Source organism: Anguilla rostrata, chromosome 3, assembly GCF_018555375.3.
Source record: "Anguilla rostrata isolate EN2019 chromosome 3, ASM1855537v3, whole genome shotgun sequence".
Lineage (NCBI taxonomy): Eukaryota > Metazoa > Chordata > Actinopteri > Anguilliformes > Anguillidae > Anguilla > Anguilla rostrata.
Window position 1 is genome coordinate 61,305,454 of NC_057935.1, and position 16,349 is coordinate 61,321,802.

General features: G+C 42.7%; 2 protein-coding genes across 3 annotated transcripts; one reads left to right on the forward strand and one right to left on the reverse strand.

Moving 5' to 3' along the window:
- Positions 1-1,087: 1,087 nt before the first annotated feature.
- On the reverse strand, positions 1,088-10,505 carry fibpa (fibroblast growth factor (acidic) intracellular binding protein a). Of its 2 annotated transcripts, none has more exons than XM_064329072.1 (11): positions 10,077-10,505; positions 9,634-9,718; positions 8,717-8,915; positions 7,833-7,959; positions 7,228-7,328; positions 6,572-6,765; positions 6,250-6,358; positions 5,812-5,875; positions 2,289-2,375; positions 2,032-2,129; positions 1,088-1,511 (listed from the first exon to the last, which is right to left on the reverse strand). In XM_064329072.1, the coding sequence occupies exons 2-11, from the start codon at positions 9,716-9,718 to the stop codon at positions 1,442-1,444; spliced, it is 1,134 nt and encodes a 377-aa protein (XP_064185142.1). In that variant the 5' UTR covers positions 10,077-10,505; the 3' UTR covers positions 1,088-1,441. The 2 variants fall into 2 exon arrangements, with proteins under 2 accessions (XP_064185142.1, XP_064185144.1); XM_064329074.1 differs by having other exon boundaries at positions 6,632-6,765; positions 10,077-10,504.
- A 1,924-nt stretch (positions 10,506-12,429) lies between these two features.
- ccdc85b (coiled-coil domain containing 85B) lies at positions 12,430-16,075 on the forward strand. The gene has a single exon (XM_064329077.1). The coding sequence runs from the start codon at positions 13,809-13,811 to the stop codon at positions 14,409-14,411; it is 603 nt and encodes a 200-aa protein (XP_064185147.1). The 5' UTR covers positions 12,430-13,808; the 3' UTR covers positions 14,412-16,075.
- The last annotated feature ends 274 nt before the right edge of the window (positions 16,076-16,349 follow it).

Below are 16,349 nucleotides of genomic sequence, written 5' to 3' on the forward strand. Positions count from 1 at the left end.
AAAGTAGTTTCGGTATGAACTTGCCTGGTCATCGTGCCTTCTTCCAGAAGCGAGTTCAAGCTCGGTCCTGGAGTCTCGGGGATGTCTGTTTCTGTTCCAACCTCCACTGCTATGGGATTATGGTTGTCATCCTCTCACTTTTAACTCTCACTCTCACTTTTAGATTGACGAGATCTATAATGGTAAGTGTACTCTTAATTATCAAACAAATAAAAAATAATTCCTCAACAATTTACAAACGAAACGTCCCGTCCATTTGATCAATTACGGGTGTTCTTTGAACTTGTTTTAAGATGGTGGAGAACTGGCACATTTGCTTTGCCTTTGATTTCTTTTTCCAGAAGAGGCTGAATTTCACGGAAAAGCTCCTCACGTTCCCATCAAACACAGCCCCAGCGATTTCACAAAGAAAGCGCCTCGACCATTTGGAGGAGCATGGGGGGGGTGACAGCTGTCATTACAAAGGCATTTAACAGGACAATAAAGCTCTCAGCTTGCAGACTACACCACTTGAAACAAACACACTTGCTGACAGCCCTGACAAACTGTACCGCAACAGTTGGCAAACCAACCCCACCCCCGGTGTCCCACGCAGTGACCCTCATAAATACTCATTTGTACAAACACACATTACTGCGTGATACGAGTTAGCAGATCAACTCCCTCTTCTACTGATCTTACGGCCAACCCAAACTCAGCATAAGAGTAACATGCTGCAAGGGTAAGTCGCATATAAAGAACGCTGAACAAATCGCGGCACGTACACTGCAATTTGCACAGCATGTGTGGAGTAACAAATGATGCATGTCGGTCATTTTGTCATCATCCATGGTTTCGAAAGAGGTACGTCGTCCTTGGGGACGATGAAATTGCCCTACTTCGTTTCAGAGTGCAAAGGTCAAGAGGTTCATCTTGCCATTTTTTTCTTTTTAGAACAACAAGCCGCCTGTGGTCACTTTCCCATGGGGGCCTCGCCAAGAGGAGGAGATGAGACTCACCCCCCCTGCCCCGCCCCGCCCCACCGCACCACGTGCACTCTCAAACACACACTCACCGTCTCCCACAAAAACTCAGGGGCATGACGTAACAATGTCAAACAAATACTTTTATTGCAATTTGGCGGTGATTTAAACCACACAGGGTACCTCCATGAGAAAGAGTGGAGATTTTACTTACAAGTGAATGCAGCGCACCAGTGAAATTGTAAAAGAGGACAAAACAGAAAAGGAGAGACCAGATAAGGCAACAACAATGAATGAGGCAGAGGTAACGGGGCAAAATGAAGAAGAGAAATTTAACAGAAATGAGAAATGGCCGAAGGAATTGACACAAGGGAGGTGTACAGCTAAGCACCAACCAGGGAAAGCGGTGGAAAAATGAGACGGAATGAGAGAAGACGAAAATAACGAGGCAGCGATGGAGAAGGGATTGAGACGACATCCTAGTCGTGGTACATTTTCAGAATGCAGCTCTTGATGACGCCCATATACCTGTCCCAAACCGCCTGGTGCCTGGGAGGGGAGGGAGAGAAAAAGAAAGGGGTAGAACAATTCATACTTCAATCACGAAAATCATCTTATGCTATATTAATGTTTGGTTTAATGAGTAGTAGATATGATTCAGTTTAACCATGAGATATCTTTTGTTATGCGTGTAGGTGTGCAGAGCTGTGCAAACAGTAAACCACATACCAACTGTATAACTGTATAAATACTGGGTCAACTGTATAAATAAAACCCAAGATGAGAGACCAGATATTTACACGTCATTAGAACACTGTGCTGCACAGCGACATCTTCTGGTAGAAGTGAGAAAGCACATCATGACATGCACTAAAAGGGGAAAAAAAGCCTGATTGGTAGTCATGGCTAGCTCAAAGTAAGGTGTGCTGTCAAGCACTGATCCAAGACCAGAAAGCTCAATACTTTGTAGAAACTGATCATTTTGTTCCAAAAAGTCTGGATAAGAACAGGGTCCACACGTTACAAGATGAACAGATACTGGAACGCAGTAATGAAGAAGCACGCTTACTTGAAGGCGTCGAGTATGTGCGCGGAATTGGTATAGTGGGTGAGGAAGAGCTTTACGTCCGCAGCTGTCCATTTGTCAGACCGACAGGGCTCAATAAACTGAGAGAGAAAACAGACGGTCACTGCAAATCTCAAGTGGCTAGGACGGAGGCATGTTCACCAGCTTAAAGGAAAAGTGCATTAACTATAAATACACACGGGCATAACAAATGTGCATGTGCACGTATCCCATGCAAAATAAAACCAAAAAATAAGCACCTTCTCCACGAGGTCAATGAAGAAATCTCGGACATCTTTTGCATTCAAAAGTTTGGCAGCAATGTTAACTAGGCCTCGGGAAAGGTTCTGCAAGGGAGGATGAGAACAAGGAAACATTATACACAGGGATTTTTTTTTCCTCCTGATACACAGAAAAAACAACGGAGAAACTCCACAAATAAAAGAATTCAAAACAGAATCCTATCTGAACAAACTATAACCTGTGCGCTTTCCAAAATTCTAAATCGACAACGAGGCCCCCGTTCATTCCCACATAGGTGCATTTACATAAGTCGCTATGAATGTCCCTGTTGTTCCAATATGCACCAGCCTGTGCTAAGCTATGGGGCTACGTTGCCACGGCGATTATGAATATGAACACGTGGATTATCAGAAATGGAGAGCAGACACACCTCTCTTTAAGAGCAAAAATACTGGCAAGGATCGGGTGGGGGTGGAGCAGCACGGTCACTGAAGATCTCATAACTGCTTTAAGTGAGCAAGCATGTATCACAGGAAGCCTGTGACCAGGGTCTGTTCGTCTGAAAGCTTATTTAAATGAAATATATTTTATTTCATTTATTTTATTTATTCATCAGGGTCGCCATTTCAATAATGGCATTGTGGAAACAACAACACTTACCTACTATAACAAACAAAAAACCCAGGTAAAATAGTGTCTACTTAAAGGTAAAAATCCAGGTTTTAAATGAAAAGCATGACCATGTCAAAAGTACACAGTCTATGCTTTACAGTGAGAGACAGTGTGTGGGTGTTGAAATTAGACAGCAGCTGCACTATTCAACGGGGAAGTGGACTCTCACATTGGTTTGTACATAACCTAAATCCCAGATTAATGCCAGATGCTGCAGTTGCATATTTCACCAAATCTGTTTTCAATGTTTGTTACCAATGGGGACTTGTTGTGTAGTAAAGTATCTTCTGGCTTCAACTGAAGGAATCAGCCCTGGACCGTAGTCTTTTACTCATTGGCTGACTCACAATTAGTCAGTTATTTCTCAATAAAAGAATTTAATAAACAGGAAACTAAAATGTCAGCTTAGTACTAGGAGCCTATAAAAATAATGCCTGTTCATTCTAGTACATAAACAATATAACCAAAATGATCTGGAAACCCCATGGTCTGAGGCTGTTTTTCATTGTTCATGGCTAGGCCCCTTAGGTTCGGCGAAGGCAAATGTTAATGCTACAGCATACAGTCATTCTAGATGAACAGTTTGGGGAAGGCCCATTCCTTTTTCAGCATGACAATGCTCTGTGCCCAGGGGTAAGGTCCATATAGAAATGTTTTTTTTTTCCAGAACGGTGTGGAAGAACTTGATTGGCCTGCGCAGAGCCATGACCTAAACCTCATCCAACACTTTGGGATCAATTGGAAAGCCAACTGTGAGCCAGGCCTAATCTCAAAAGCAGTGCCTGACCTACCTAATGCTCTTCTGGCAGAACGGGAGCCTGCAGCAATGCTCCAACATCTAGTCTAAAGCCTGCCCAGAGTGGCAGTTGTTATAGTAGTAATTTTTTGGACCAACTCCATATTAATGCACATATTTTTGGATGAGATGTTAGACGTCAGGTGTCCACATACAGTGGCCATGTAGTGTATGAAAAAAGCATACCCGATAACTATTTTGCACAACCCTGGGAATGGCCAATGCTAGGGTACTAGCTACTAGATGTGTCACTAGTCTGGAAACTACTCTCTCTAGAGCAGTTGGAAAGCTAAGTTACAGTCTTGAGACTGGTTCTGGAACAAATCCAGCAATTTGATTGGTGCTACTAAATTTGAGCCAGAAATGACCACTGCTGAGTCGGCTAATCATACTTTCTGCTTGCTGCGGCTTCTGCTAAACGCAGCAAAAGAGCAGGACGATTTTTCCATGCCCCCAAACAAACTCAGATGTGAATGTGGGATTTCACAACCCATTTCCTGCATTGCATCGAACCCTCCCCCTCCTACTCCCTGATCAGTGGTGACATCTGCGGTGATCATGTACAAGACATATGCCTCATTACAACCTCCCCCTAAATATGGTTTTGGAGGAGTAACCATACCCCCCTCCACGCAGTAAAAAAAAATAAAAAATCTCATTATATACCAGCGTGTGGGAGTTACCCCAGCCACCCGCTCAAAATTTACAATGGGGCGCTAATGTGCATGTTAATGTTAATGCACCTAACGCCTCCTCATATTTCTCCTTTCTTCCATCCCCCGGCCCGGGCCCCCGTGTCCTCCTGTTGGCCAGTATTGATTCTCCCCCTACACTTGGCATATGGAGAAGTAGATGCACAGTGTGCTGATTTCAGAACATCTATTTCCAAGTCTACTGTTCAAAGGTGCACAGCTTGTTATATCCCTTATTTGCAAGCCTGGTGAAAACTTCACTTCAGGTTTGTCTTCCAGCAAAATATGAGCAAAGTCTGATGTACACTACAAGGCCAAAAGTACTGTACGAGGACATCCAACATCTCATCCACAATTATGGGCATTAATATGGACTTAGTCCACCCTTTGTTGCTATAACAACATCTACTCTTCTGGGAAAGCTTTATACTAGATGTTGGAGCTTTGCTGCAGGGATTTGCATCCATTCAGCCAGAAGAGCATTAGTGTGGTCGAGCACTGACTGGCCCATCAGGCCTGGCTCACAGTTGCCTTTCCAGCTGATCCCAAACGTGTTGGATGAGGCTGAGGTGTGGGCCAGTCAAGTTCTTCCGCATCATTCTCAACGAAACCATTTCTATATGGACCTTGCTATGTGCTCAGGGGCATTGTCATGCTGAAACAGGAAAGAGCCTTCCCCAAACTGATAGGTTAGCACAGAATCATCTAGAATGTGATTGTATGCTTTATGCTGTGGCATTAACATTTGCCTTCACTGGAATTAAGGGGCCTTGCCCAAACCATGAAAAACAGCCACAGACGAGGGGTGTCCAGATAATTTTGGACATATAGTGCACCAAGCCTGAATACAACATGCAGCTTGTCCTGGCCACACAATTTGACACAGCTGCTGATTAAGATGTATAAAGTCTTCGTTCACAATTTTGTTTTGTATTGAATCTACACTAAATAATTCATTTCACTTAAGTGGTTAATACCAATGCGTCTCTTCCCTTTTCACGAGAGAGAACATTAGCTCACGGGCTAGGTGCTCTTTCAGACACGTTTTTCTGGCTTGTTTGCTAGCTGCATCATCATGTCTGGTTGTCAATATGTTAAATGTTAGGTTTTCTGACAAGCAGTTACAGTTAGCGGTGAACCTCATTTGAATCGCTATCACCATTCGGAGCCCCGCCTACACAAGGTAATGATTTTTCATTGGAGAAAAGCACATTTCCTGTAGCAGAAGTAGAAGAGACCTACATTTCAGCATAGTTATTTCACATCAGTGTAAATTTAGGCTCAGAATCCCAAGTGGGGTCAACTATGAGCAGCAAAGGTGTACAGTAAAGCTTGCTTTAGAGTTGTGAAACTTTGAACTGTGAATCCACCTTTTCTCACCTTGAAGTTGGTCTCCATCTCATTGAATACTTTCGTCTTCCCCCTAAGAGCCGTACACACGAGGCTGGAGGAGGGAAAGGAAAGAGGGACATGAAATACGCCAGGGATCTCACTCAGCAATGCAAATATGCACACACGTTCACACCCGTCGTTCTGCCTTCAAACGCATGCACAAACCTGCAAGTGCACACATGCATTCACGCAGACACAGCATGCACACATGCACACACACATGCATTCACGCAGACACACGCATGCACACACACATGCATTCACGCAGACACACGCATGCACACGCACACACACGCACACACACTCATGCTCACACAAACATACACACACACTGTTACGCACTCCCTCTGATTCCCTTATGTGAACCATTTTATGAAGCTCTTCAAGTCTCTAGGCAGTGCCCATTGCCCATCCCGTCACACACACCTCTTGTGCTGATCCAACATGTCCTTATCAGTGATTAAAATCTTCAGATCTTTCAGGTCCTGCAGAAACTCTTTATCTAGATCCACATCCATGTCCTCCACCATGTTATCTGTGGGAGAGACAGAGAGCGCAGTCATGCTTATGCATTATTACGCAAGAATTAAAAAAGGAATTTACACTGAAACATAACCATCCCTACGTCCCCCAATCTCTCATCACTCATTGGCATTTTTATGACTGTTACAATGTGTTATTGCGAGTTAGTCTTGCGCCGTGCTGTGATTAATTTCCCTGCGTTCGACTTCTCTGGCCGGAGACCAACCAAAGTCGCGCTGTCGGCGCAGGCTGCGTGTCACGACGCCCGTCTCTCTCTCTCTCTCACCCACGGCCCCCACGGTCCAGTAGTTGATGAGCTGGCAGGCGCAGAAGGCAAAGTCCTGGAAGGAGAGATACTGCAGCTTCCTCTTTCCTGTCTCGAAGCGGTTGTTCACGAAGAAGACAATGGCCGCATAGTCCCTGCAGCGACAAACAGGGAGACGGAGGGAGTGACTGATGCCCCAGGAAAGACGGACAAAGAAAAGGAAATATGTGCTGGCCAATATGTGCGCTGACTGTCCCCTTCCCAGCATGCAGCGGTGCTGTATACTTTTAAAAGTGATCCTCAGAGAACAATCCTCAAGGTGACAGCCCCTACAGATCTGCCGTACAAATACTAGGAATGTCCACACAAATACTTCCCATGGGTTTTTTTTCTATCGCTGGCTCACTCCACATACGTTTATATTATTCAGGCAGGACCTGAAATGTATTACATAAACATATGGTCAATCAATCTGTTATGCATCATTGCCTGATATTCATAAGGGCAGCATTTTCCATGGGTTTGATTAAATCCAGATATTCTGCTCATCATATCACAGAATATCTGAGTAAACCAGATGCACATTGTCACTGATGTTACTGGCAAAAATATCTCACCTGGCCAGCCTATCAGACAACAGGAAGTGCTGCTGAATGTTCTCCACAAGACAGCCCTTCAGCTCTTCCACCACTTTAAACACACGCTTGAAGTTATCGAACTGTAAACAACAACCCCACACAACAGAATAAGCAGTCAGGAACAAGCTTCTTTGTCACCACTAATGATGGGTAACATGGCAATCGAGTCATTTTTGCCAGGTCCTTATGTTCGTGCATAATCTGACTGCAGACACAGAGAACATTTCTCTCTCTAGTACTCCACACTGCTGTCTACATCTCCTACTCCTTACCATGTATATCTAGGCTGACTTTGATCCTTTTTATTTATACATATAGCTTGATATTCACTGGCGCAAATCAGGTTAAGCACCCTGCAGTACAAACAGCAATATACCTGCTATGACAAATCTTTATCCTTTGAGTTACAAGACAAGCTCCATAACCATTGCGCTACACTGTCACCCAGTTATTCTCCTGCATTCCCTTTTGGTAGAGGAAGTGACAGCGGTCCTTCAGGTTCCTTTAGCGGTTGTGAGGACCCTGGAACACTGAGGATATTGGGACCGTTTAACCAGCGGTCCCAGGACGACTCCCCCTCCCACCTGGCGTCGGCAGCTCTTCAGCGCGATCGCCGTCTTTGTGCTGATATCATCCAGGTCTTTCTTCGTTCCCTTGGACAGTTTCTTCCCCAGGACTTCTCGCACGAAGGCACTGTCAAAAGCGTAGTACCTACGCAGGAAAACACAGATGTTTCAGTGTATATGGAACCATCGGGTACGACTCCACAATCACGTCTGTATCTTCAGTACCACATAATTTCAGACTGTAGTGGCTAGGCTAATCTCTGAAGTCTACTTAGAAGGCGAGACGACCATCTCTATTTGGGATCCACCTGAACATTGAGATACACCACTGCTGAGACTGATTACGGACCGATAGCAGATATTTGGCTAAGGAGTCCAACTGCTGGTGATGGTTTCTGTCATGAGCATGATAATGTCTTATTTACTATGCTGCCTCCAACTACTGACTGAGTGGCATTGGAGGTCCCAGTCTGGTCCCACCTGTCACACTTGGTACTACACCAGCATAGAGTTAAAAATTCAAAAGCGGAAGACAAAAGAAGACAGGTTCAAGTTGTAGCCAGTCAATATGCCTCACCCTGCACCACTCTTGGCCAGACAGGTATTGGTCATGTTGATAGTGATGCTCAGCTCAATAACACATGCAGCACAAAGACACAGACAGATAGGCAGGCAGGCATGCAGACAAACAGACAGACAAGCAGTGTGCCTCATGGCCACTGTCTGTCCCTGTACATGCAGAAAGATAGCCTGTCACAGATGGAAATTATGATTTTGTGCAACGCCAAATGGAGTGCAACAGAGGCAGAACGATCGTGTGATCTCGACTGTGCGAGAGACGAACCGAAGCCCACACATTCTGCCACGCGGACGAACAGAGAGCAGGAGGTGTGAATACACACCTCTCAATGAGCATGGCCTGTCTGTGTGGAGGGATCTGGAACAGAAGCTGATTGGCCAGCTTGGCTGGGCTGTGGAGAAGACGCTCACACATCTGGAAGGTGCGGAACTGGTCCATGGTGTCACTTTGAAGCACCTCCGCACTGGCCTCCCACTCCTCCAGCACCCCTCCCTCCATCCGCACCCGCACTGCCTCATTCACTAAGGAAGGGAGAACAGAGGAGAGACGCAGGAGAACCCAGAGCCGTTAAGATAATTGTTTTGATCGCTAATTATTCACAACCTTAATGAACATGGGCAAAAAAGGCTGTATAAAATAAACAATAAAGGTAATGAGCTATATTGCATGCACAAAAAAGGGGAAACTATTGTGTCTAACACTCAATATTACAGAGTTGCCTAAATTTTCCAGAAAAGGCCTCTGTTGAGGGCAATCACGCATATGGATTTTGATAAATGCCACTGGAACTTCAGCTGAAAATGGGTGTTACACTGTACGAAGAAACATACAAAGAGCCCCCAAATATATTCACCAATCTCATAAATCACTACAGAAGATGTGTCTGTAGTGTTATCCTTGCAAAGTTAGGGTTCAGAAAGTACATAAAACAGTGGTGTGAATATTTGTGACCCATTTCCGGGAATAATTTATATAATTTGAGATAAGTGTTATTTTGGCATTTCAAATATATTATTAGTATGTTATGAGAGTAGGCTCAGTAGGCTACTTATATTGTTTTATTGTACTCTGTTTTGTTAACCTTTATCAAAGGTGTAAATTATTTTGGAGGGAAGAGTATATTGCTTATTTTGCATGTATGTTACGTATGTTTGGCAACTATATGATTGCCTTGTGTAAACATGTTGCTTATAGACAATTCACCTATATCAATTAAATTGGTTTTGAATGCGCCAATACCTGTATAACCGTCGAGCCACAACTGGTAGACTTCCTCGTCCATGATGGTGGTGTTTCCCACAAACACATCGAGTTCCACAGACATCTTTGAAAAAGTTAATATTTTTAAGTGACATGCCAGCGCAAACAAACTGGCTTACCTTAGGATATGAGTGATTGTCAAAATATCCAGATAACACGTTGTTCCCACTTAGGGATGGACTGCAACACGGTTTACTCGTGCTCACTTTATTGTTACAAATTTACGTTTCGACGTATTGCCTTTGTCAAAAATGAAATATTCCATATGGTTTCAGTTTCGTTATGCTCATTCCTTTTTCAGGGATAACACTACCAAGCAAGGACTTTAAAAATCATCTAACGTTAGCTAGCTAGCTATAATGTGTACATTAGCTACCTCTCCAGTACAGCACACTAAAGATAACAACACTGACTTCACTTACCTTATTCCCCTTTGAGAGGTCGTTAAAGTGTGTTAAATTACGAGGGGTGCTACCTACCTACCTATGCAAGCTCAGTCCAGTAAGTAAATACTAATTAGGCCATACAATCACTTTATAAGACATAATTGACGGCATATTCCATAAAGCCTTCGGTGAAGGCTAGCTCACAAGCTAACATACTACATTCGCTTTAGCTTAGCAGCTATTATTCCTAGCTGGTCAGTTATTACTAATGTTGTTAGCTAGTATACGTGAACAGCCGGCTATAAATTAGCTAACTGTTAACTGAAGCGAGGAAAAGCTGTTTTGTATTCATTAAAAAAACATACAATTGGCTATCTAGCTAAGAAGTACAAACTGATACTTAGGCAAGCCGTCGCTGTCAAGAACACGCACGGCCCATCTGTTTGGGTTTTTTTTAAACAGAAAATTACACACTGATCACTTCCGGTTATGAAGGCGTTTTTAGTGATACATTAGACGAGTTGCAGCTGACGTCACAATGCAGAAAAGGTCTGCTTCCTGTATGTGGGTTGCAAGATGTAAATAAGGCATCGCGTTGGGCAGGGTACATAGTGTACATTTCATATTGTAATAATGGCTAGTTTGATATAAATAATTATATGCAGGTGAATGGTATATGGAATTAATGAAGGTTACAATTGGTCGATTATATCTACCTCCCTTACAAATCACACATCTCATATTATTAACAGTAGCAATGTATGCACATCACTTTGCAATTTTCTCAGCTAGTCTTAGATACCATGTCAGCCCTTTCTCAGCAAGACTCTGTTAAAGTTAGAAATTTGGCACAAAATGATGTGAGTGTTGAGGTATCACGTTTTTTATGCCTTACACGTGGGTCTTATAACATGAGTATATTATCTGTATAAAATACCAAAAATGGAATATATTTAGAGCTGTCCTGAGGTGAATGCTGAGGAGATTTTAATGCATCTCTAAATACACTATTTAAAAGTGCATCTGTAAGAAATTGCAATTATAAAGCTTAATAATTTTATCCGTCATTTAACAAAGGCTTGGTGTGTGGGGGCAGGGGGTTGGAGGTCGGGGTGGGAGGGGGGGAGGGAGTAGCTTCAGGACGAGGCCCCCCTTTCCCAGCTGAAGGAAGTGTGTCATGTCTTCCACTTTTTGCTGTTTACACTGTCCCACTTCCTCTGTCAACTCGCTGTTTGCTGTGTGTATAGTTGCTCACTGTACCTCTGGCTTCAGATTCTGTCCTGATCTTGACAAGGTTCTCTCAAGAAAAAAAATTCAGAATATGCTGTGATTGACTTTTAATTATGAATAAGACTGAATTACTATCTATTGCTTATTGAACTGTTGTAGTTTATAGTATAGTTTAAAATGAGCTTTGACAATGGATTTGTCTGCAACTATATAAAAATGTATAGGTATACACTTTCCACTTTCCCTCAATAGATTAAGCTGCATAAATCCTCCCAAATCCCTCTCTTCACCCAACCCCCTTCTCATTTCACTGTCTCATTCTATGTCTTTCAAAATACAAAAGGGAAAAATGGCATCGTCAACTTTCTTTTTGTTCAGTGCCTCTTTCCATGTTTCTAATTCTCTCTACTACCCCGCTATCCCCCCCCCTTTCATCTAATTCCACAGTGCCCTATTTACACCATCAAACATATCCAAACAGCTCAGAACTCAATTTTTGTCAATCTCTTTTCCCTACACATGCCCCACAACTCTTCCCTTTATATACACACACTTCAAACATACATACTCACTCTCTCTCTCACTCACTTCATTCTCTCTCTCTTTTTCTCTCTCTCTCTCTCTCGCTGGTTAACACCCTTCATTGTTCTGTTCTTACTGGGACAATACAGTTGGAATCATGGGCGGAAGGATGTGGTCAAACACCACGGCTCAAACAGGAGAATAGCCTATTGTCACACTTTCCGTTTGTGTGTGTGTGTGTGTGTGTGTGTGTGTGTGCGTGCGTGTGTGTGGGTGTGTATGTGTGTTATCTAAATGCTAATGTAAAGTTAATGAGGAAAAAAAATTCCTCCAAAGGTCATGTAGGGATGTGTGACACAACTACATAACAATATTTAAGGCATCAATATATGTTGAGCAGAAACATGTACATATATTTCTGAAAAACAGACATCATTGTTTCATGTATGTGTTTCTATATTTTATATGGTTTATAATTTCGAGAGAAAATTGTTTTTTTGGGGCATAATTGTGATCTCTCTTTGAATTTCATCTGACCTGAACACATAGTAAACGCGCATGTGACTATGACAATATGATGTCATTTTTTTCCCCATGTGGTACAATACGGATTCTTGCCGTAAAGGAAGACCACAACGGGGTAAAAAGAGGGAGGGGGAGGGAGAGTGAGCAAGAGAAAGAGGACGACATTACTGATGCCGCTTCTACCGCTAACAACACGGGCGGAAATTCAGCTATACTCAAATAATCATATTTTAACTACATGTTTTAAGTAGTTAATAGCGACATTTTGGAAGAGCGCGAGAGGCTTGCGGGATATTATTGTTTTCCTCCAGGATTGGCTGCATTTCAGAGGAAAAGAGAGGGGGCATTCTGATCCGATTCTGCCTGTCCTACATTTTTCTATTTATTTATTTAATTAATTTATGTACAGTAGAATAGCGACGACTATTTCTGTTCCTCGTGTTTTAATGTTCTCTGAAGAGGCTGTTTTCCATACATCATCAAATGTAACAAAAGGATATTTTTCAGAAATTACGGAATGAGGAGTGGGACCAAGGCTCAGAGAGAGAGACGCATCCGCCAGAAGTGAGTGCGAAGCGGACATTGTTATCGCTGAGGAAAGGGAAATGGCTTTGCAATGATTTCTTGCTTTTCTTATACCAACACATTTTTATTTAATTAGACTGTGCGGATGCATAGGCTACTCGACCTCGTAGCGCATCTCTGCCACAGAGGGGCATCCTGTTCTTAGGCACATTTTTCACCCGTGAATACACCATCACTCGAAAAGGAACGAACACATGCCTCGGATTTACTTCGCGTCACCCTTCACGATAACAAGACATAGATGTCACATCATCATCACCACTGTGTCCAAGGTTTGTTAAGATAGACAAACAAACGCGTAGGAAAGTATCAACTGTCGCTTGATAAACCAACATATAGCCTAACAGTTCCGCCCCTACCCGTACCGGAGAGAGAAGTCAGTAGGCTAGAGTTTGTATAGCCTACTTTGCTACAGGCCTTGGGGAACGACTGGGCAGCGAGGGAGATGCTCAGAGAGAAGATTTAAAATATACACTTTGGAACAGTGTGGGGCATGTGAGTTGGAATAGGAATTGTTTAAGATATCACTTGCATGTCAGATGAGATAGCACCGCTGAGTGAGTTTTCACTGGGTGAAATTAAACACCGAAGAACAAACATAGATAACCTAATGTATTTTAAATTATTGAAATTATCATATTCCGTGCGGGCTTAGCGTATGCTTGCAACTTTTCTTTTTTTTCCAAAGGGAAAGATTTAGACACAAGATTAACAAATCGTAATTTTTGGCTCTATACACATCTATGGCATACGAAAAACAAAAATAGAAAAAAAACGTAGGCCTGTCTTCTGCCGCACAGCTGGTAACTCGCATAGCCATTTAAGTGTGCTGCTGAACAGTTGATAGCAGTCCCTAAGTAGTACTCATAGGGGCCTCCTGATTAATAAATAACCCACCATAACGAAATGGGAAGTGACAGTGAGATTTACAACCAGGAGCTGTCTAAGATGTCCGATGAGGACTTGCTTGCATGCACCAAGGAGGAGCTGGTGGGTCGACTTCGTAAAGAGGAGTCCGACAAGATATCGGCCCTAATTCAGCGAGGCCGTCTAATCAAAGAGGTCAACAAACAATTACAGGGACATCTGCTTGAAATCCGGGAGCTGAAAGTCATTAATCAGCGACTTCAGGAAGAAAACCAAGAACTGCGCGACTTGTGTTGTTTTCTGGACGACGACCGACTCAAAGTTAAAAAGTTGGCTCGGGAATGGCAGCTCTTCGGCCACCACGCTGCCAAAGTGATGCGCGAAGACCTGGGTGGTTACCTGAAGAAGTTGGCTGACTTGGAGAGGCTGCAGGACGGGTTGGTGAAGGAGAATTTGGACCTGAAGGAGCTTTGCTTGGTGCTAGAAGAGGAATGCGTAAGCAGAAGCGACTCCAGCCCCGGCGGATCGACGGAGCTGAGCTTGCCGTGCATGGTGGTTCGCGACTTGGGCGATGGCAGTTCTAGCACTGGGAGTGTCGGTAGTCCGGACCAACTCCACCTGGTTTGCTCGCCTGATGATTGAAGCGCGGCAGCATTGCCGTCCCATACTCCGGGTCAATAAGAGAAGCAGCAACTGAGAAAGATGGTTTAATACCAACATTCTCAGACGGAAAATCGTTTACAATGATGATAACTTGAGAACACGACTTGGAATGAATGTCCCGTAAACTATGGGAAGTGGGACATGTGTTTTGTTAGCACGTCTGGACTTATGCAAAAGAATTAAAGCCGAAATGTTTGCAATTATAAGCCATTACTGTCTTCTCAGACATGAGCCTATATAGTACCAAGTGAATGGATTGTGATATGACTGGGGAAGCAGATACAAATAATGGGGTTTTAGGGGTTGGTTAAGCCCTCCATTTTAAGAAAATTATAATGTGAATGATGAATTATGACTTATTTTATTTAAAAAAAAATTTTTTATTTGTCTATTTGTTTTTTTTTGTTGTTGTTTTTTGGGGGGTGGGGGGATGGGTAACCTTTGAAATCGGCTTGCATAAGGAAGTGTGCAAAAATTGGGGGGGGTGTGTGTGTTTGTGTGTATTGGGGAGGAGGGGGGGGGGGGGGGGTTCAAACTGATATGTGAGTACAAAAATAACTAATAACCCAAATGAAATTGAACTGGAATAGGTTTGTGCACTGGACTGACTACTTCACTTTATGCTGACATGTAGTCGACCAGGCTAAACTGAGTTCAGCTGAATCAGTTCTTTTGAAGCCTGTCAGAATCGTGGCGGCCCAAAGGGCCTGACCATGTATGAGCACGGACATTATATGGCTTTGGTGCGTGCCCTGGAAAGTCATGACATCTCACACAAAGATGGTGAAAAATAATATTTTCTCTGTGAATGACTCATTAAGTCTAATTAAGAGAGTGGAATGTTAAGTTGTTTCAGATCTGCTCTCTTTTGGTTGGTAATGGAATAGTTCCTATGATGTCCAAAATGGTTTTGCTAAAAAGAAAATGTTTTACTGAAACAACATTGAATTATTCTTTGAATTTATAGACTGATCTAGAATGTACCATAGTAAACCAGACTGCACCATAGTAGACTGTCTTTTGCACTCGACTGGGTGACATGTAACAGTGACACACTGGTCTGTGTTGTACTGTGTATAATCACATTGCACTAAATTGGACAGTTCAAAGACCTGCACACCTTGACCCTACTGAATTATCATATACTGTGCTGTATGCAGATCTATACTGCACATAACTGCACTATATCAAGCTTTGTTGTCCTCAACTGGAATTGAAAGACTGGTTTGTATAGTACACTGGATTTATTTACTCGGGCCCATCCATGGTGTTTAATTTAATGAGAGCTCATTTGGTATTACAAAGAAATGTTTTAAGTACAGTATTTACATGTTACTATTATTATAATTATATTATTAATGATATTAACTTCATTGTAGTTATTTCTATATCACCATTTTACTCATTTGCCATTTAAAATATAATGCTTTTGCTTTGTGTTTATTTTGTTTGACTGTTGGCTTATTATTATTATCATCATCATCACCATCATCAGTATTGCTTTAAATGATTATGATTTGTGTTTTCAATATATGAATTGTGCTCCCTGATTGGCTGCTGTTGGCTGTGTTGCTGGCTGTGATTGGTGGGCTGTGCTGTTAGTGAATGGGAGAGCTTTAAATACACTGAGACACACAACCTTGTCTTGGACTCCTTTGTTGTCATTGAATGCACACTAAACAGTCATTCTGATTTTGGTATGTCTCTCAGATTTCTCAGATTGTGTTATTTATCCCTATAGCAGGTTCGACCAGGAAGTGTTGTCCCCTTGTACTCTGGAACTTTATTACTAAAACCTATGGACAGAATTATCCCACCCCTCTGTGGCCAATAGAAGTACCTTTTGTACAGAACTTCAGTTTGACAGTTTGGCAAAATATCACACTGGACAGTAATACTCATGTACTCAGATTAGCA

Excerpts from the sequence above, each read along its gene's own strand:
- ccdc85b (XM_064329077.1), top strand. The coding sequence starts at position 13,809 with ATGGGAAGTGACAGTGAGATTTACAACCAGGAGCTGTCTAAGATGTCC.
- fibpa (XM_064329072.1), bottom strand. The coding sequence starts at position 9,718 with ATGTCTGTGGAACTCGATGTGTTTGTGGGAAACACCACCATCATGGAC. Across the intron at positions 5,876-6,249 it reads ATGTTGGATCAGCACAAGAG|CCTCGTGTGTACGGCTCTTA; the intron begins GTGTGTGTGACG and ends TCCCTCCTCCAG. Across the intron at positions 1,512-2,031 it reads CACATACTCGACGCCTTCAA|GCACCAGGCGGTTTGGGACA; the intron begins GTAAGCGTGCTT and ends CTCCCCTCCCAG.